This window comes from Miniopterus natalensis, chromosome 10 (assembly GCF_054644295.1).
Source record: "Miniopterus natalensis isolate mMinNat1 chromosome 10, mMinNat1.hap1, whole genome shotgun sequence".
Lineage (NCBI taxonomy): Eukaryota > Metazoa > Chordata > Mammalia > Chiroptera > Miniopteridae > Miniopterus > Miniopterus natalensis.
This window is the reverse complement of record NC_142090.1, coordinates 44,455,055-44,476,187: the sequence shown is the minus strand read 5'-3', so window position 1 is coordinate 44,476,187 and position 21,133 is coordinate 44,455,055. Positions and strand designations below refer to the sequence as shown.

Below are 21,133 nucleotides of genomic sequence, written 5' to 3'. Positions count from 1 at the left end.
CTGTGGATCAACCCAGGCTGGCAAGGCTCACATGCTCCCTTCTTGCTATCTGCCCAATGCCCACTTCCCTCTTTACAAAAAGGATGATCCACCATGGGGCCCCATCTAAGGTCAGATATGAGCTGAGAAGAAACACAGAAAACTCAGAAATGAGAAGAAAAGTTGCCCAGAGACCCACACAAGGAGGCACAATGTCTACACTGAACAGAGAATGGGTTGAGAAGAGAGTTCCAGGAGAAACATAAAAATGCTGACTCAATGGATAGATGGGCAGCATGAGAGAGGCTAGATAAATCCTCATGGCATTTAATCAAGGATAGTCAGTGAGCAGGAAAATGAAATTTGAGCAGAACTGGATTCAAATCTAAGTTTCAACACCTACAAGTTTTAAGACTCTGGCAAATCACTTAAACTGTTTGAGACTCAGTGAAAAGGAGGGAGAGGAAGGGATCACTTCCCTCCAACCCCCACATGCACACACAGACCTCACTCAGGAGGCCAGCAGCATCTGGCTCGCAGATTCAGGGGTTCTGCTCACTGTCACCAGGGCACGGCCCCCCAAGGCTGAAGTTTCTAGCGGGAGAAGGGCTGATCCCACTCTGGTGACACGTAGTCATCTTCCTGGCTCAGGTTTGTAAATAGCGATCATCTCACAAACTATGAATTTTACCTTAAAATGTTAATTGTATAAAACCACAGAGAAGGTAAAAGAGAACTTGCTTGTACTTGACTTTTTTCTCTCAGGGTACCTGAGGGCAACAGACACAATCACACCCGCTGTGCGATCACACCCATTTACTCCTACCAAGGAGGAGTAGAGACAGGGAGAGAGGTGAGAAGATTTCACGTCAGGAAGGGCTGCGGCCCTGAAGTAATTCCTGATAAACTGGCCTCTAGTTGACACTGTGTTCACTCCATGTGAAGGGATCCTAGAAACTAGTAAGACGACAGCCAGGGGGCCTCAGGGTGATGAGACAGCCACGTCACGTAACTGTAAGGCTCTATTCTAGGCACACACTGATCCTTTACAGTTTAAAACCCGTACACAGGAGGCATGATGCCCTCTCCATGTGCAGGTTCAGCACCAGGCCCAAATGGTGAAACTAGGAGATTTAATGCCCAAACCTGATCCATTCGTTTGCCAAATATTTACCAAGTAAGACCCTTCTATGTTCCAGGCTCTGTCTTGGCACTGGAAAAAGCATAAACAAGCCACCTGAGGTTCACCCACCACACCCCAAATTAGGAAACTCATGTACTGGCTGGGAGTATGGGCAATAAAGTAAACAAAAGGATTCACATCCTATGCCAGGTGCCTCTATATGCTAAGAAGAAAAAGAAAGGAGATGGAGGGTGTTCAGGGAGGTCTTTTCTAGGAAGATGAGGTCTAAGGAGAGGCCTGAATAAAGGGGGGCCTGAGGGGAGAAGGTCTGGGCAGAGGAGGTAGCAAGTACAAAGTGCAAAGAGGCACAAACAAGCCTGCTGGTACTTTTAGGAAACTTTAGAAAAAAGCTAGTGTGGGAGGTGCAAAATGAACACAGGAAATGGACAAAGGGGATGTTGGGGGAAATGGCATCAGAGAGGAAGCTGCCAGGGAACAGACTGCATAGAGCTTGTAAGCTTTAAAGAGCTATGCCTCCGGGTGCTATTCTAAGTGGATGGGATGTGCTTTAAAAAGCTCTCTCTCTGGACTGCTCTAGAGACCAGGCTAGGGAGCAAGAGTCAAAGTGAGGTGAGCAGGGAGCTGTGTTGCAGCAGCCTAGGCAAGGACTGGCAGTGACATGGGTCACTGTCAGATGAGAGTAAAAGGATCCAAAATATACCAATGTACTTGCAGGTAAAGCCAACACGACCACTCTGCACCAGGGTCTCTGCCCCTCAGATGCGATGAGCCACGGTCTAGTCTAAGGCTTTAGCAGCTAATCACCCAAGAGGAATCCTGCCTCCTCTTCTCAACCTTCAATCTATCAAATTACTCCAGGGGAGAGCTCACATTCTTCAGCCTGGAATTTACGTTCTCCCTCGATCTTCTGGTTCTGGCCTGGCCTTTTCTTCAACCACTCCCTAATGTATACACTCTGCTGTAATGACAAGGATCTTAAACAAATTCTAAATAAAGCTTGTTTCTCTTGCCCCATGTTCATGAAGTACCAAGTGGCCACCCACCAGCCTCTAGGCCACACCTTCCATGCAGGAAACACCTCCCATTCTTGGGGAAAGTGGGGTTGTCCATGGTTATAACCACCAAAGCTGAAAACCAAAACTGAGCGCCTCCCAACAAATGACTGGATGAGGAAATCCTGTCCCTGCCATGTCCCTAGAATGTGACAATATTCAGAAGGTCTGCTTGGTAAGAAGATACCAGGCTCAATGAAAAAAAATAGACCTCCTATTCCTCCCAGACAGGGTGCTGGGAATGGAATGTGTGTTGGACAGAGTAAAATTCTGACTGTGAATAGAAAAAGGTGGGGGAAAGGGAAGAGTAGAAGAATATAACCAAATATCACCGATTTGTATGTTCATTACTCAACAAATGTTTATCTTAGCACCAAGTTAGAAGCTAAGGATATAAAGAGAAAAATACACAGCACTTTCAAAGAGTTTACATCCTAGTGAAGAGAAAGATAATGGATATGAACAACGACCATACAGTTAAGAAAAGTATGACCAGCAGGAAAGAGGGGAAAGGGAAGAGGCCTGCTGGGGAACACAGGACTTGTGTTTGAGCTGCTAGCTGACAAAAGAATGAAAGTTTGTCAAAAGGATGGACAATGGACAAATAGGAGGAAACATTCCAAACCAGAGGGAAGCATAAGCAAAGGTATAGAAGCATGAGCCAAAGTGCCTTGCGCACACAAACGCTCTTTATTAAGTCTTGAAAATAAACCAGGAAGACTATGCTACGCTTGGTGACCAAAAGCATCAGAAGCAGTGTGGCACTAGCATGAGCGCAAGGGTGACACGCCGAGGTAAGTTCTTCCTTAGATGAACCTACATCCCAGGTGAAAGCATCTTTTAAATACCTTCAAAAAGTTCTGCTCAGAGTAGAGGTAAACAGGTTCAGAATATGTTTATCCAAGTTTAAAAATAACCAATACATCTTTAGATGATTAGCTATAGCCAATGAGTAGCAAAAGCAGCTCTGCAGGTCTCCCACCTGCTGAAATGAAAGGGGCTGCAGAACTGGTTGGGCTATTTGCAAGGCTGCCTCATCAATGGACTATTCATGTGTTAAACACTCTTGTCAGCAGAGGGAGCAGAGGAGGTTTCTGAGGCCAGAATGGAAACCAACCATGGTGCCAGTGTTTGCTTACTGGAGTCCCCTGGCATGTGATGGCAGAGACAGGGCATGTGGCACTCACCCTCACGTGAGGGTTTAATGTAAGTTGTCACCACACTTAAATCCTTGCCACTTCCTTTAAAACGGCAATAGCGAGTCCTGTGATCAGGAGCAAGTATCAAAATAAAGACAACTTTTCCTCAGTACAGACGAAGAGCAGAGACATACATCCTTGAATAGAAACAAAACAAACCAAAAACTAAATATTACACCACCAGATAGAGGTATGAATTATAAGTTCAACGAGACATTCTAGAAAGCCATAGGTATAAGTTCTTAGACTTGGAAGGTTTTGCAAATGTATGTCACTAAAATTAGAAAGAATGAGAAAAGCTCAGAAATGGGATCTGAGATGCAGAGAGCAAGAGAAAGTAGCACAGAATATATTTTACATTTCATTACTTACGAGTAGAAAGGTAATAAAATGAAAATGGTTAATGTGCACATACATCGCTTTGCCAACTCCAGTCAATTCCCGCCTTTGTCAAGTGTGACACAGGCCACTGAAGCAGGTACCTGATGGAGAGGGACACTTACTTTTTGGCAAATCCCCAGTGCTGGAGGCTGAAACTGTCCTGCTTCTGTCGTGGGATGGGCTGCTTTCCTCCTGCTCAGTAAGTGGGGATCCCTCGGAAAGTGTAGAGCCACAAGCCACAGGTTCTAAGGGCCCAGAGGACAATGATGTGGGAAACTCTGGAAACTGTGACTCAGGAATTTTATGTCGTCCATTTGGCAATTCACCATTGAATTGTTCGTAGGAGCTGCTATACGTGTAATCACTTTCTGCATTTGGCTCATCCAGGTTATATTCCTCAGGGTTTGGGCAATCTTCCTCCTCATCGTCTTCATCATCCAGCTGCTGCTCCAGCAGGAACGGGCCATTCTCAATGTGACCATTGGTTTTGGGGGATTCTATCCACGTTGGGTCTATGTTCTCGAGCTCCTGTTCAACATCGTCTTCATCCTTCTCAATGTTTTCTTTCTCGGCATCTTCTTTCTCTTCCTGGTCCTCAGCTTCACCTTAAAAGGTTGGTGAGTGAAGAATTAGAACATGTTACTCTCCTTAACGCAATGGCAGTAGGTACCTCTCTCCTCCAACAGGAGATATTTTTGCTTGTACTTATGTACTACATAGCAAACATTGCTTGGCTCTCAGGATAATATCCTCAGGTTTTTAAAATCTTATTTTTCATTTATTAAATAACTTATTAATACTCTTATTAGAAAAAGTTAGCTCCTTGGGGAAAATGACTATATTAGTTGCATTGCTATTTCTACCGTCTCCTCTATAATCTTCAGAAAAGGTTTTATGGGTACATTACTATTAAGTAAAAGGTTAATTACAAAATAAAAGACAATTATTAGCATAATACAGACATGGAGTTTCTCATACATTTTCCATGTCTTAAAAAACTTTTGAGCCCAGCTAAGCGTGGATCAGTGGTTGAGCGTTGACCTAGGATCCAGGAGATCGGGGTTTGATTCCCGATTAAGAAAACACCACAAGTCAGTTTGCTTCTTTTGAAAGGACTACACAATAGTATAAATGCTGGCAGCATGGCAAATACTAACAAAGTCTGTTTTTTCAGGTCGTATTCAATTAAAATCACATGCCCGGTCAGGGCACATGCCCAAGTTGCAGGCGGCAGCTGATCAATGGCTCTCTCATCATTGATGTTTCTCTCTCTCTCTCTCTCCCTCCCTCGCCCTTCCTCTCTCTGAAATCAATAAAGACGTATTTTTTTAAAAAACACAAAAACTTTTGAAATATTAGCATATTTCTGGCATCCGTTTTACAAATGAACCACCAGATTGTTCCCCATATTCCCAAAGACAGAGTCAAAGGGAATTCTCCTCACATCTGAAGCAGCCACATGAAGTCACCCTATGCGATGACCTGGGGAAGGGTCCCTGTTAATGAAGCCCTGGGCCCTCTCTGCAGCCCCTTCTTCGGATTTCACTGACCGTTGTCAAGCGCAGTCTCTTCCTCAGCAGCCTCCTCTAATCCCACTGTTTTTAGTTTCACCTCTGGGCGGTAGTCATCATCTTGCTCATTGGAAGGTACAGCTGATGTCACGTTTTCTTCTATTATCTTCCTTTCGGCTTCACGCTCCAATTCTTCTATTTCCTGCAGGCGCTTTTCCAGTAACTCAGCCTGCCTTTTCTGCTTCTTTTTCAGTTTTTTCTTTTTGTTTTTAGAAATTTTTCCTATCTACAACATGTTAAGAAAATACCACAGGTCAGTTTGCTTCTTTTGAAAGGACTACACAATAGTATAAATGCTGGCAGCATGGCAAATACCAGTCTGTTTTTTCAGGTCGTGTTCAATTAAAATCACATGCCCAGACAAGAGATCTACCCCGTGGCTAGGGTTACAGTCAAACCAGAAAAAAGGAACCAGTGTAACATCAAATAATGGGTCCTACCCTCAGAGGGATAAAACTTAAATCCAACTAAGTCTTTTTCATTTCAACTCTAAGAAGAACTGAATACACTGAGATACTCTTCCCTTTAAACAAGAAGCACCTCTTGCGAGTTCTATTTGCTGCTGCCTGTATACAAAGCAACAATATCCTCTCTCCTTACTGTCTTACCAACTGACTGCCAAAACAGAAATGCCTGCCAGAACAGGTGTGTTTCATTCACTGCTGGTCAACAGTACCGTTTGTGTTTGGGTCTCACACACTGAGCTGTTATCAACAGCCAGTACTGCATGAATATAAGAAATGAGCATACAAAGTAAAGGGAAAAAAAGAAAAAGCACCTCCAATCATAGCCATCTGACTTGGAAAGTACTAGCAGTGAGAGCCTCCAGTTTTCACAGAATCAATAATCAAAACAAGATGCTCAAGCGGTGGAAGAACTTTGGTAAATGGCTCGGTGCGTCTCATCGCCTCAGCAGGCCAGGTGGAGTAATTATTACAACTCCCTCTTGTACTGGGACTTCCATTCCAAACGCAGGGCTGCTGGCAGCACTCTGAATTTCTGGCCATTTCCTTTCAAATGCTTTTGGTTCATAAAGCTCTCTTTAAATCTGTAGGTGACCCATCAGCTTGAGATAGAGACATTCGACCCTCCCCTGAACCAGCCAGGGACAGGTCTGCTGGACAGGGTTTACTTCTAGGCAGCCTGCTTCATTTGACTGGACTTAGTATTTTGACCACAAAATAGATGATACTCTTTCATATTTAACTACTGGCTGCAAAAAAACTAGAATGGCGTTAGAAAAACAGGTAACTTGGAAGTCAATGAAAAAGAAGGTAATGTGTTTTCAGAATAATCACACTTCAAACTCTATTTCTATCACCTCGCATTTCACCAGGCTAAGCCAACGGCACTCCAGGAAACACATGAGGAAAACGAAGCTCAAACGCGGAACAACTCTAACTATTTCTAAGTCTAAAAATCAGCTCAACTTACCAAAACAGTGTAAGTCTTATATATATTCAAAGATACAGAGCATTTATACACATACTTGTCTTTTACATTAATATACACTAGGACATCAGTGATTGAAAAAGGAACCAAAAAAATAAAATTAAAGATAAAAGTAAATAACAATAATAAAAAGAAAAAAAAAGGAACCAAAAAAAAGTACAATTTCCTCAAACAACCCTTAAATGAAAAATTGTAGCAGACAGAAACAAACTACATTATTACAACATGAAAAGTTCAATAATGAACAGCTGCTTTTAAATATAAGTACTTACAGGTTTTTGCTGTGGAGCCGTACTCACTAAAACAAAACAAAACAAAACAAAACGACTGTTTAGAGGGAAATTGATACATAACTTTATGTAGTAATTTGAATTATAAAATGAAATAATTACTGCCTTTTAATGGCTATCCAACTTCAACAACTGTTAAAATACTAGAGCTTCTGAATCAAAGAGATCTAAAGAATGTTTATCCAACTCAAATAAATGATTGGTTCTTAAAAAGCATAGCAGTAATTATTTAATATGGAGCTATTTCTCTTATTTATCTAAAATTAAATAACCATTAAAAATAATAGCCCTAGCTGGTCTGGCTCAGTGATTAGAGTGCTGGCCCACGGACTGAAGGGTCTCGGGTTAGATTTTGGTCAAAAGCATGTACCCTGGTTGCAGGCTCCATCCCAGGCCCCAATCGGGGCAAGTGCAGGAGGCAACCAATTGATGTTTCTCTCTCTCTCTTTCTCTTTCTCCCTCTCTCTCTGCCCCTTCCACTTTCTCTGAAAAACAATGGGAAAAAATATCCTCTGGTAAGGATTAATAATACTAATGATGGTAATAATAGTAATAAAAAATTAAATTAAATAACCATTAATTTCAAAAACAGTCCATCCCAAAGCACTGACTAATAATTAAGAAAATGCAGAAGGGTTCACAAACGAAGTCATAGAATCAATTTGTTTTATAAACAATTTAGATGAGATGTACATCTACGTTTGAAAACTGTTTAGCAAGTTTGTACAACCTAAAGTAAATCAAATATTGCAGCAAACATTCTAGAAATCAAATGAGCAGACCTTGCCAGCCTCAAAAGCTTGACAGACTAAATGGTTCTGTGATCTAAAAAAACACCAATGGTAGAAAATAAGATTCAGAGGTGCTACACCTCCTAAGAACCGCAGTCAGTCACCGGGCTGTAGCCTTTTCATCTACACGCTTGCCTGACAGCACACTAGGGCACATATGTAGTGAGAGCACAGCCAACACTTGACTGCCACAGTTAGTCAGTGAAAACCAGAAACAAAACTTTTTATGCCAATACTCAAGTCACTTGATCTTTCCCCCACTGGGATCTTCTGTAACTGATTCCAGATCCACCAGTTAGACTCTGACTGATGTAGCTATGCTAACAAACCTGAAGCTAGAAAAAATTCTGATGACTACAAATCGGCTACATGAAACCTGCTGCTATATACTCTCCTGCAGAGAAGTGGGCAACAGAGGAAATGTTCAAATGCAGATGAAGCAGCAGGTAAGACTTCAATGACCTTTTAAGGGAGAAGAAAGTTAAGTAGTTCAAATATGAAAGTATAATTTAATTGAGAAATCTTCCTTCTTAAGAAAAAGTTCTAGCCCAGCCGGGCGCAGCTCAGCGGTTGAGCATCAACCTAGGATCCAGGAGATCAAGGTTTGATTCCCAGTCATGGCACATGCCACGGTTGCGGGCTCAGTCTCCAACGCGGGGCATGCGGGGGCAGCCGATTAATGACTCTCATCATTGATGTTTCTCTCTCTCCCTCTCCCTTCCTCTCTCTGAAATCAATATATATATTTTTAAAAAAAGAAAAAGAAAAAGGTCTAGCTATTTCTATCAATCAGGCTCTTACAAAAGTTCCCAATATGTACACATTTGCCTGAGTTGCCTGCAATGTACAACTTTGCAGGCTCTTAATGTGCCCAAATTGACTAAAGCAAAGCTGGCTCAGCTCCCTCACCTGCAGACCCTGAAGGAGGAGGAGCACCGGCTTTCTGCCACTCAGTGGCCTCAGCTGCCATTCTTCTCACATACGCATCATCCACACACATCAAGATATTTTCCGGCTTTATGTCAGTATGAATGATCTTGCATTTACTGTGTAGATAGTCTAATCCCTGAAGTACCTGATCACAGTAAAATCAAGAGAGGAGATGAGTTACTTATACTTTATTATTCAACATTTATTTGTAAAATACGTAATACTGTCACAAAGCACAAAATTCAAAAGACAGAAAAGGATATTTAGTGAAAACCTCATCCCACCTAAGCACTTCCCCACAAGCAAGCAATGTGTATCATTCTGGAGATAATTTATGCCCACAGAAACAAATGCATTGATACATATACATCTTTATATACTTTTTAAATAACAACTTTATTGAGATGTAATTTACATACCATACAATTCACACTTTTAAGTGTATAACTCAATGGTATTTAGATATGCAACCACAACCACTAATTTAGAACACTTTCATCATCCTAAAAGAAACACTGCTGCCCTAGCTGGTTTGGCTCAGTGGTTAGAGCTTTGGCCTGCAGACTGAAGGGTCCCGGGTTCAATTCCAGCCAAGGGCACATACCTTGGTTGCAGGCTCAATCCCTGGCCCTGGTTGGAAAGCATGCTGGAGGCAACCAATGGATGTGTTAATGTGTCTCTCCCACATCGATGTCTCTCCCTCTCCCCCCCCTTCCACTCTCTGAAAAGCAATGGAAAAGATATCCTTGGGTAAAGATTAAATAAAACACACAAAAAAACTCACTGGCAGCCATTCTCCATCCCTGCCAAACTCCTCTAGCCCTAAGAAACCACTAATCTACCTTCTATCTTATTCTGGACATTTTATATTAGTGAAATCATAGAAAGTGGTCTTTTGTATCTGGCATAATATTTTCAAGATCCATCCACATTTAGCATGTATCAACACTGCATCATTTCTTTTAATTGCCAAACAATATTCCATTGGATATACCAAATTTTGTCTAGCCATTCACTTGATGGACATTTGGGGTTTTACCACTTTTGGACTATCATAAATAATATTGCCATAAATATTCGCATACAAGTTTCTGTGTAGATATATGCTTTTATTTTTCTTGGGTGTATACCTAGGAGTGCAATTGTTGGGTCAGAGAGTAACTCTACGTTCAGCCCTTTGATAAACTGCCAAACTGTTTTATACAGTGGCTACACCGTTTTCCACTCCCAGTGGCCATGTGTGCAGGTTCTGATGTCTTCCTCATGGCCAATGCTGTTCTCTTTTTTATTTCAGTGACTGCAGTGGGTATGAAGGGTGTCTCTCATTGATCTGCATTTCCATGATGACTAATGATGTGCACACATTTTTAATTAATTTATTTTTGAGGGTGAGGGTTAGGGTTATAGGGGTAGGGTAAAGGTTATAGGGTATGATGTGCATACATTTTTAACACTGCAGGAAAGGAGGTCAAAGTTTTTCTGGATTTACTGCCATTTGAGAGGAATTTTTTCAATTCTTTCCATAAGCAATTACTTTAAAAATATAGACTATGCTCTTATATATTAGAAATTTAGAAATTCTACATTCTCAATAAATATTAACATTTACTAAATATCATTCAAACATTTTAAGGGGTCTTGTATACAATAGACAAGAAAGTGGGGAAAGGCAAGCAGAAGATATATAGTATCATTCAACTCTGGAAAGCTCACAGCAAAAACCCAATGCTTCTGTCTACCCTGAATATCTGGCTGAACAACCTTAGTGGACAACACAGCATTAGTAAGTGAAAGTATAGCAGTTTTTAAAAAAGAAAATTGAAAGACCTCTCAAATAGGATGAAAATCCCTCATCTAATCTCCCCACCCTTGTCTAGCACACACTATACTACATGTCTGATGCATAACAATAAATAAAGTTCCTTGTCTTCATGGGCTTACATAGTCCTTGTGTTATCACAGAGCTTACAGTTTCATGTCGGAGGAGAGAAGGGATTGAAAAGAAACCAAGGTGAATCATGGGCACAGCAAACAATTTAATATGTGGATGAGTTCCTAGTAATAGTACCAGTAAATGTCAACACTTTTCCTAAAATATCTTTTTACCAACATCTCATCCACAAGTAGCCTTTATCTTTCCACCTTAGGTCTTTCACAGTTCTTAGGTTGTTTTACCACGTGGGAGGTTGCACAGGTAAGAGTTCATGAGATTCACTATCCAAATGTGTTCATATGAGTTCACCATGACAATAAGGAAATCCAGACGAGCAGTGCTCTCAGCAAGAATTTAAGAGTCCAGATTTTTTTAATATTGCTAATGCACTCAACTGGGTTAACTTTCCTTATGAAGCATAGTTTGTAATATCTGACTATGAAAAGAACCAAAGACTTCACCACTGGAACAAATTAAATAAGTTAATTAAGATAATGTAAATCATTAAAGTAAAGGAAACAGTTAAGAGACATAGCATTAAAACACAACCTTGGGAGTCACATGTTCTTAAACTACTGCTCAATCATTCATTCACTGGGCAAGGTATCTAAGCTATCTGAGCTTCCATTTTCATATATATACATGGGGCAGGGAGGATATATCTATTAGAAATATGGTAAGAATTAGAAATAATCTGTGGAAAACACAAAAACAAGGTCTAGCTTATAGGAAACTCAAAATAAGTGATATAACTGAACTAAACCAGAAGACTTGTATTGATGTTGACTAAATATTAACTTTACTAAGGCATTTATTACAATTCTCCAGTCTTATTTCTCCCATTGTTAATATGAATGGGCTCTATTTGATAATTTCTGTGGTAATAAAATTCGATAATCTGATTCTGTAGTTAATTCTAGCCTACGTTTTTTAAAAAAAATCTTTAGCTGTAAGTTAAGAAGAATGGTTTTATTTTTTAAAATGTCATTTCTGCCCAACAGGCATGGCTCAGTGGTTGAACATCGACCCTGAGCCAGTTGGTCATGGTTTAATTCCCGGTCAGGGCACATGCCCAGGTTGTGGGCTCAATCCCCAGTAGGGGCTGTGCAGGAGACAACCAATCAATGACTCTCTCATTATTGATGTTTCTATCTCCCTCTCCCCTTCCCTTCCTCTCTCTGAAATCAATAAAAACATATTTTTAAAAAATGTTATTTCTGTTCTCAGCCACTGGGGTTTAAAGCAATAAGGAACCCCAGAATCCAGAACCCAACAATAATGGGAAATCTTACAACCATTTATGCAGAATTACTATGATGATGCAAAAAATCAAAACCAACGAATCAAGCTTCTTGCTCAAGGATAGATCTCCTCTTGTAAATTCTGAAAAACAGTTAAAAGTTGCTTTTCCTAATTTCCCCTCTGTTGCCTTCGTTTGTCAAATCTTAAGTTTTTCTCTCTTGCCTAAAAAACATATATACTTGACCTCAGCAGCAGGAGGCAGCAAAGGTGCACAGATCCTTTGGCTGCTATGGAAGTTGACATAGATCTAACCAAAGATGGCCCAGGGAAAGGGCTGCATCCACTCAGGAAGCCCACACACCCTGCCAAAGCAGGGTCTAGTTTCTCCACAGAAGTCAGGTGTGCAGGTCAGCAGCAACACAGAAGTGAAGGCAAAGGCCAGGGCTGGGAGCAAGAGAAGCTCTGGTTCTCGGTCAGAAACTAATTAGCCATGGTCCAGAGCAAGTCCCTTCTCTCAAGTTCAGCTGTAAAATAAGGGGATTGGTCAAGACAGACTCTAAGATATTTTTCTATCCACCTATGAATCATGTCAGAGATCATCTATTACTGGTGTAAGCAACATAAGTCTGTTCCTTCCCACCACAGCTTGCTGAAAATAGGTTCTGTAATCTTGCAGATATAAAAGCAGGAGTAAGTTGAGAGTAATGTGGAGATTTCTCTCAAAGGCATCTTCCTGGTCCTGCACATGCACCACCCAGAGTGACGCTGCCCCCAAAACCCTAAACTATAAAGGGAAACAGAATGAAAACTTCAGTTAAGATGGCACCATAGGTAAAAAGTTGTACTCACCTCCTCCCACAACCACATTAAAATGAGAACTAAACTACAGAAGAACCATCACTCAGAACCACCTGAAATCTAGCTGAATGGAAGTCCTACAACTACGAAATTAAAGAAGCTACATCAAGACTGGTAGGAGGGGCAGAGACATGAAACAGGCTGGTTCCACACTCACATGGATAAAAATCAGGTGGGATATCTCTGCTGGGAATGTCCTCCCTGAGGAGTGAGGGGTCTCAGCCCCACAACAGGCCTCGCAGTCCAAGATTTCAGAGCGAGGAAGAGAAGGCCCTATAACTTCTGGCTGTAAAAACCAGCTGGTATTGAGGCTGAGGGAGGATGAGGCTGCTGGAGTCCCAGGCAGTTTCTCTTAAAGGGCCCACACATGGACTTATTCAGACTCACTTGCTCTTAGCTCCAGCACTGGATCAGCAGCTTGAAAGGCACTAGAGACATAAAGGGAGGAACTGAATTGTCCGGCATCAGGACAAGAGTTGGGTGTGTGTGGTGTGGGGGGGGAAGGGCTGCTTTCTTCAAGACAGAACTGCTGGCAGAGGCCACAGTGCCTTTTCTGAGATGCCCCCCACCCCGACACGCACACATCTGAGTCTCCATCAACCTGGCTCACACTAATCACCCTGTCCTGGTGATTACCCGAGACACTGCCAACCCAACTTGTGGGCCCACCCCAAGCCATTTCCAGTGGCTTTTCCATACATATGGCCTCTCTTTGCTTATGCTTCAGACTTTCCTAAAATCTCACAAACAAGCAGCAGTTGGCCTCTGTGTACCCTGTAACTCTTGCTAAGTGGCCTGGCAATAGCAGCAGCCAGCCTTGGTTCGCAGTTTGGCCTCCAAGCCCAGCACAAGTAGCCATTTGCAGACTGCTCTGTAGCTTGTGCAAGGTGGCCCCAGGCAGGGCACAGCTGGGGACTGACCTTCCATCTCCCATGAGGCCCCAGAGCTAGTGCACTTGGTTGACAGCTTCAGAACACACCAGATTACAAAACAACCACCTCCACAAGTGACACACTCAAGGGCAGACTTCGAAAGCACTGAAACCCCACTGAAGCAAGTTCTGCTCCATAGCATCAGCTCCTGCCCAGTAGCTCCCTGACTGTAGTTGCAACTGGTCCTCACATTGGCCTGGGGGGGTCAATCCCTCCCAGTGACACCAACAGTAATCAAGGCTCAATTACAACACAACAGTGCACACCTGGAGCACCAGCTCAGGTGATGGAGAGGCTGTGCCTCTGGGTCCTATAGGACGCCTACTATAAAGACCACTCTACCAAGTCCAGTAGACATAGCAACTTTTCCTAATAAATAGAAACAAACATAGGGAAACAGACAAACTAAAGACAAAGAAATAGGTCCCAAATAAATGAACAGGAGAAATCTCCATAAAAAAACAATGAAATGCATACAGGCAAACTACCAGATACAGAGTTCAAAACAATGGTTATAGGGATGCCCAAGAGACTTGGTGAGAACTTCAACAGCATGAAAAAGGTCACAGAAACCATATAAAAGGACCAGTCAGAAATGAAGAATATACTAACTGATACAGGGAATCAACAATGGAGTAGATGAAGCCAAGAATCAAATCAATGACTTTGAATATAAGAACACAGAAAATACCCAATTGGAACAGAAAAAAAAATTTTTTTTTAAAATGAGGATAGTGTAAGGAGCCTCTGGGACAACTTCAACATTAAAACAGTCACATCATGGGGGTACCAGAAGAAAAAGAGAGCACCCAAGGAACTGAAAACCTATTTGAAAAAACAATGACAGAAAATTTCCTTAACCTGGCAAAGAAAATAGACATACAAATCCAGGAAGCGCAGAGAGTCTCAAACAAGATGAACCCAAAGAGGCCCACACCAAGACACATCATAATTAAAATGCAAAAGGTTAAAGACAAAGAGAGAATCTTAAAAGCAGCAAGGAGGCCCAGCCAGGCGTGGCTCAGCAGTTGAGTGTCGACCTAGGATCCAGGCGATCAGGGTTCGATTCCCGGTCAGGGCACATGCCCGGGTTGCAGGCTAGGCAGCCGATCAATGACTCTCATCATTGATGTTTCTATCTCTCTCTCTCCCTCTCCTTTCCTCTCTCTGAAATCAATAACGATATATTAAAAAAATTTGGAAAAAAAATGCAGCAAGGAATAAGCAGTTAGTTACCTACAAGGGAGCTCCCATAATACTGTCAGCTGATTTCTCAACAAAAACATTTCAGGGCAGAAGGGATTGGCAAGAAATATTCAAAGTGATCAAAAGCAAGGACCTACAACCAAGATTACTCTATCCAGCAAAGCTATCATTTAGAATAGGAGGACATACAGACCTAGCTGGTTTGGCTCAGGGGTTAGAGCATTGGCCTATGGACTAAAGGGTCTCAAGTTCAATTCCAGCCAAGAGCACATACCTCAGGTTGCAGGCTCTGATCCGTGGCCCCTGTCAGGGTAAGGGTGTATGCAGGAGGCAACCAACTGATGTGTCTCTCTGACATCGTTGTTTCTTTGTTTCTTTCTCTCTCTCTCACCCACTATCAATGAAAAGTAATGGAAAAAATATCCTCAAGTGAGGATTACATTACAAAAAAAGAATAGAAGGACATATAAAGAGTTTCCCAGACAAGAAAAAGCTAAAGGAGTACATCACCACCAAGCTATTATTACATAAAATACTAAAGCGTCTTCTTTAAGAAGAGCCTAGCTACAATATTGGAAAAACTAGCTGTTAGAGAAGTCACAAAATCAGGGCCTTGGCATTACCAACCTTCATCTGATGGCAAGTAGTCACTTCTTTACCAGATTTCTGTAACAGGCAGTGAATTAAAACAAAGTTTGAAAATGTGAGATGTCAGGTACTCTTTCAATTACATAAGAAAGCGAAAGCTATGTTTAAAGAACAGTAAGGCGTTTAAAGAAACATGCACCACAGAGAACAAATACTGCCAAACAAACATGGCCAACACAAACACCGTTATTCTTTAGGTTTCAGAAATAAAAGTTAGACATAAAATAGATCTCAATAAAACTGATTTAAAAAGAAAAGACAGAAATGAAAGCTGTGGGGTACAGACAACCACAGACTACACTCTTGAGGCTAGAGAAGCAGCAGCCTGGTGTGTGCCGGGGTGGGGTGGGGGGGCAGGCCTGCTGCAGAACTCAGCATCTTCACCACAGGCAACCAGGATGGCCCTTCTCTGACTGGGCACAAGGTCACCACAGCTAATCGAGGATAGCTAAGAACTGATCAAAGGATTGATAATAGTGTATTGGAAATCCAGGAAATGTGATTGTCATTACTTTCAGAAAATAAACAAGTGTTCACATTTATCTACAAGCCTATCAAATCGTAGGTCAGCCATTCTGTCAAGTCAGATTAAGAGGAACATACAATTCTTTCACTTAAGAAGAGATGGCCTGCCCTAGCTGGCTTCACTCAGTGGTTGGAGCATCAGCCCTCGTACTGAAGGGTCCTGGGTTCGCTTCTGGCCAAGGGCACATACTTTGGTTGCAGGCTCCATCCCAGCCCCGGTCAGGGTACACATGGGAGGCAACTAATCGATGTCTCTGTCTCTGTCTCTGTCTCCCCCCTCCCTTCCACTCTCTGAAAAGCAAGGGAAAATATATCCTTGGGTGAGGATTTATTAAAAAAAAAGAGATGACCTATCAAAAACATTTTTTTAATGTCTTTATTAATTTCAGAGAGAGGAAGGGAGAGGGGGAGAGAGACAGAAACATTAATGATGAGAGAGTCACTGATAAACTGCCTCTTGCATGCTCCCCACTGGGGATTGAGCCCACAATCCAGGCATGTGCCCTCACTGGGAATTGAACTGGGATCTCTTGGATCATAGGTTGATGCTCAACCGCTAGCCATACGGTCTGGGCTCTAGAACATTTCTTGATCACCTACTACATGAAGGAAGCAACAAAGAAATGTGACACTCCCAATACATGACCTGTAACTGCGAGATGTTCACAGGGCAGCTGGGAGCCACGAGGGCAACTTGGTCTGCTCACAATGCTGGATGCTTCCTCACTTACTTGTCCCTCAGAATTCATCTCCACAACAAAGTCACAAATTATGTATCATCCCAATTTTTAAAATGAGGACACACACTCACAGAGGCTAAATGATTTGATCAGGGTCATAAAACAGTTATGTGCCAAAGTTAGAATTTGAAATTAAATCTAATGCCAAGACACACACCTGTTGTACTGTCTATTCTAGTGGTTCTCAATGAGAGGGAATCTTGCCTCTTTGAGGATATCTGATAATGTTTGGAGTCATTTTTTTTAAAAAATATATTTTATTGATTATTGATTTCAGAGAGAGGAAGGGAGAGGGAGAGAGAGAGATAGAAACATCAATGATAAGAGAGTCATTGATCGGCTGCCTCCTGCATGCCCCCTGCTGGGGATTGAACCGTGATCTCCTGGATCCTAGGTCGACGCTCAACCACTGAGTCATACCCGGCTGGGCTGGAGTCATTTTTAATTGTCACAACTGGAGGTGGTGGTGGCTGATACAGTCTTCTAGTGGGTAGAGGCCAAAGATGCTGCTAAACACCCTACAAAATATCAACCCAGTGCCAGGGTTGAGAAACTTTGGCTTATAAGACCCTGCAATAGTTAGGAAAAAACCAAATGCAGACCACAGGCATCCTGAGGAGGGAAAATACACCACTTTTAACTGGGGGAGTATGAGAAGCCTTCATCACATAAGTGGTATTTTGTTTTCAGTCTTTAGCTAAAACATGGGTAGAAAAGAAAGCATGGTATTTTAAGCAGCCTAATCCAAAAGAAATGATCAAAGATGTAGAGCTAAAAAACAGCAAGGTGAGTACTCTCTAAAATACCTACCAAAGAAAACTAGTAAAAATTTATTAATTAAAATTCTGGAAAATCGGCATGTATTTATAAATGATTGGGACATTTTTGCATATTCCTAAGAAATTAGTAACTTTGTTGACTCCAGAAGAGAAACTGGGTACCTGAGGGCATATATTTTAGAAGAGTTATATGTATTACCTATTTAAAAGATTAATTAATTAATGGACAAAAATTTACCTGCCAGGACGTAAGACCTGAATCAGGGTTTGTAAGAGAAAAATATGGGCTGATACCAGATGACAAAAGAAGGAAGAACAGTGATTTAACTTACTGGACATAGGTGTACCGAGTACAATTCCAAAGATATTACATGCTGCTTGGCAAGCTAGTAAAAGCACGGGCTCCAAACCTAGACTATCTGAGTTTGAATTCCTGCTGGAACACATAATCCTTTTAAATTTACTTCCCGACTAGGGGCAAGTTATTTAACCTCTCTATGCCTCAGTTGCACTTACATAAAATCAGGAGAATAAAAATACCTATTTCATAGAGTTACTGTGAGGATTCAATGAATTAAAACTTGTGAAGTACTTAGAACTATGCCTGGCACACAGTAAGCACTGAGTAAATATTTGTAATTATTGCTAGCACTATTCCTTTAATCTACAAGGAAGGTACTTTTATTATTCTCATTTTTTAATGATGAAATTGTGGCCTAAGTAGGTTAAATAAGTTGGCCAAAGTCCTTTAGCTAAAGTAGGGCATATATGTCACCAAAACACAAACTCTTTATCACTCCATATATTGCTTCATGAAAGTCAACAACATTAAGCTTTAGACACAACGGGCAATGGAAAGGCACTAGAGGTTTCCATATCGGAAATATAAATTATTAATGCCAAGTTTTACTTAGAAAGATAACTGCCAATGGAAAGGATAATAAACTGGAATAGGGTAGTAGAAGATGGGCTAGACTCCGGGAGGGCAGAGGGAAGCCAGTGAACCAAGGATGGTGGTGCAGGAGATGGAAGGAACATCAAAAGACACAGAAGAGGAGGCATCAAAGGCCAGGTGACTGGTGATGGGTGGCAAATGACAGAGCCACAGGGATGACTGAAATGAGGTCATCCTGTAAAGGCAATGGAGGACACATGGAAAGAATATTAGTAAGCTGGCCCTGCCTTGTCTTATTCTGAAAAGGGATGCAACTGTGCAGGTCTATTAATAAAGGATCTTCCCAGTACTACCTAGGAGTCAAAAATACTAAGCCCATAGGCTGAATCAGAGGGAATGAAGGGAAACTCAGGTACATAGGTTATTAACATAGTAATAAATATAGTAACTTATTACTTTGAAAGTTAAAAGTTTAGGGAGGGAAAAGTCCAGACTCCATAGTATTTTTCTTAAATAAAATTAAAGATGGATTTCACACTAAAACAAAACTTCTACTCACAAAGCCTAAAAGAACAAAATTTCATCTTGAAAATTTTCTAGAATAAAACACAAGAGCTCTTTAGTTTCCAAACCACAGTGTACGTGATTCACAGGAGGATAATACATTCATTAAATCATTTCTTCAATTGGCAAGCACGCATTAAAGTTCCATTAATTTCCAAGATTTCATCTTTAGATTTACAGACTCTTTTACTTGCTAAGAAAGGCTAGACTTTGTTTTCACATTCTGGAATACAAAAAGTATCAGTGGTTCATCTGCTAATGCCCTTTCTTACACAGCCAAGCCTGAGTTGTGGTAACATGGTCCATCAACAATGGCGACCACCAACATCTTTTAAAGTATGGGGTTCAAGAGAATTATAGAACCTGTATGAAATATATGCAAGATGGTACAGAATTCTGGACCAAGGCCTATATTTTAGGTATGGAACCCTCAGGCAAATCTAGTTCAAGATATGGACCTGGGGGAAAGGGACAGGCTCCAAAGCACTCAGTCCTCTTCTCAAACAAACCAAAGAACCTCCCTGATACATAATTTCCTCTGAAGAAGTGTCCACAGTAATTATCCAGTCTATCAGAGTAGGTAACCCAGAATAAGTCATTATCTGCAACATTCCTACGTTAGGCTGTAAGGGCAATACAGAGTGATATATTCCATGCAGAAAACTGAATCTCGTAAACATTTCTAATTAGAAAGAGATCTTCCATATATGTATACTTTCATTTTATAAATACTTGCTAGAGCATCATCACCAAACCAGACCCAGCCGAACATTTTCTTTTGACAAAGCAAATGCACAAAGCACAAATCTAATACGATACTCCCTATATAACAAACATTCCCTATTATCTGTCATTTACCCTTCATCTAATACCTAGAAAAAGCAAATGAACACAAATTACTTCCTTTGAATTATTTTCTAAGGAATGAATGGAGCATTTTATGATAATGATATTGATAAAACATATGTTCCCTATACCATATCAATACCTTAAAAAGATGAATTCGCCCAAAGAAATGTATGCCTGATATGTACATACCGTTCCCTTTACAAAACAGAATGGTATATCATTAAATATAAAGCTGATTTAACAAGTTCAAATTGTTATACACTACAATATATGCATATGTTTTAAAAACAAAAATTACATATATATTAAAACATATATATGTGTGTGTGTGCTTTTGAAAAACAAAATAGGAATTCATGTTGAAAGCCCAGCCAGTTAGGTATTAGGGCAGGGGTGGGGAACGCCCAGCCCTCAGGCTGTATATGGCCCAAGAAATCATTTGGTCTGGCCCTGCAAAGGCAACTGCAGGCAGGACTCAAAATTCAATAAATCTAGGAGCTTTTTTCATAGCTAATTTTTAAGTTGATAATTTTGTATGGCCTGCAAGTGATGTTATAAATATCCAAATGGGGCAGAAAAAAGGTTCCCCACCCCTGCATGAGGGGATGGGAGCTGCCCTGGGGAGCCTCACCTGTCGGATGATACTCTTCACACAGCGCACGGGAAGGCCTTGATAGTTGGACTTGATGATCCACTTGAGGAGATGGTGGCCAAGCACTTCGAAGACCATGCAGACGTCTGGGACATGGTTAAGGATACATTTCCTGGACTGACTCAATTACTAAAGCAGCATCATTGTGGCACTTGGCAAAACATTTATTTCTTCATAAAATGCAACCTCAGTACCATTAATAATACCTAAAGTAGTCCTTTCCTGGTTCCCACCTAAATAAAATGATTTACTAAGTACTTAGTAAGTGCCATATATTACTAACGTGTACTTGCAACCACCTCAGGAAATAATATACATATCCCCATACAGAAATGAGGAGAGCAAACCTCGGTTTAAAGAAGTATCCTGCGTTACAGTTCCAAAGGTGGCAGCCTCCTGACTCAATCCCACATTTACCTGCGCTCTCGCTCATTTCAGCACCCTCCTCCCGTGATGACGTCTTAATGAAAATGAGCAAGACTAGAACCTCATAGAAATTAATGAGAGAGAAAAATAAAGAC

The 21,133-nt window shown here is 41.2% G+C and overlaps 1 protein-coding gene across 4 annotated transcripts in view; it reads right to left on the bottom strand.

Annotated features, from left to right (window-relative positions):
* The window catches only part of SRPK2 (SRSF protein kinase 2), a 226,076-nt gene that overhangs the window by 19,413 nt on the left and 185,530 nt on the right, over positions 1 to 21,133 (bottom strand). For all 4 annotated transcript variants that reach the window (XM_087821102.1, XM_087821103.1, XM_087821104.1 and 1 more), the window contains 5 exons: positions 20,592 to 20,698; positions 8,769 to 8,934; positions 7,051 to 7,076; positions 5,306 to 5,552; positions 3,878 to 4,360 (listed from right to left, as the gene is read on the bottom strand). In XM_087821102.1, coding sequence (XP_087677228.1) covers positions 3,878 to 4,360; positions 5,306 to 5,552; positions 7,051 to 7,076; positions 8,769 to 8,934; positions 20,592 to 20,698 — 1,029 coding nt within the window. The remainder of the gene's footprint in view (positions 1 to 3,877; positions 4,361 to 5,305; positions 5,553 to 7,050; positions 7,077 to 8,768; positions 8,935 to 20,591; positions 20,699 to 21,133) is intronic.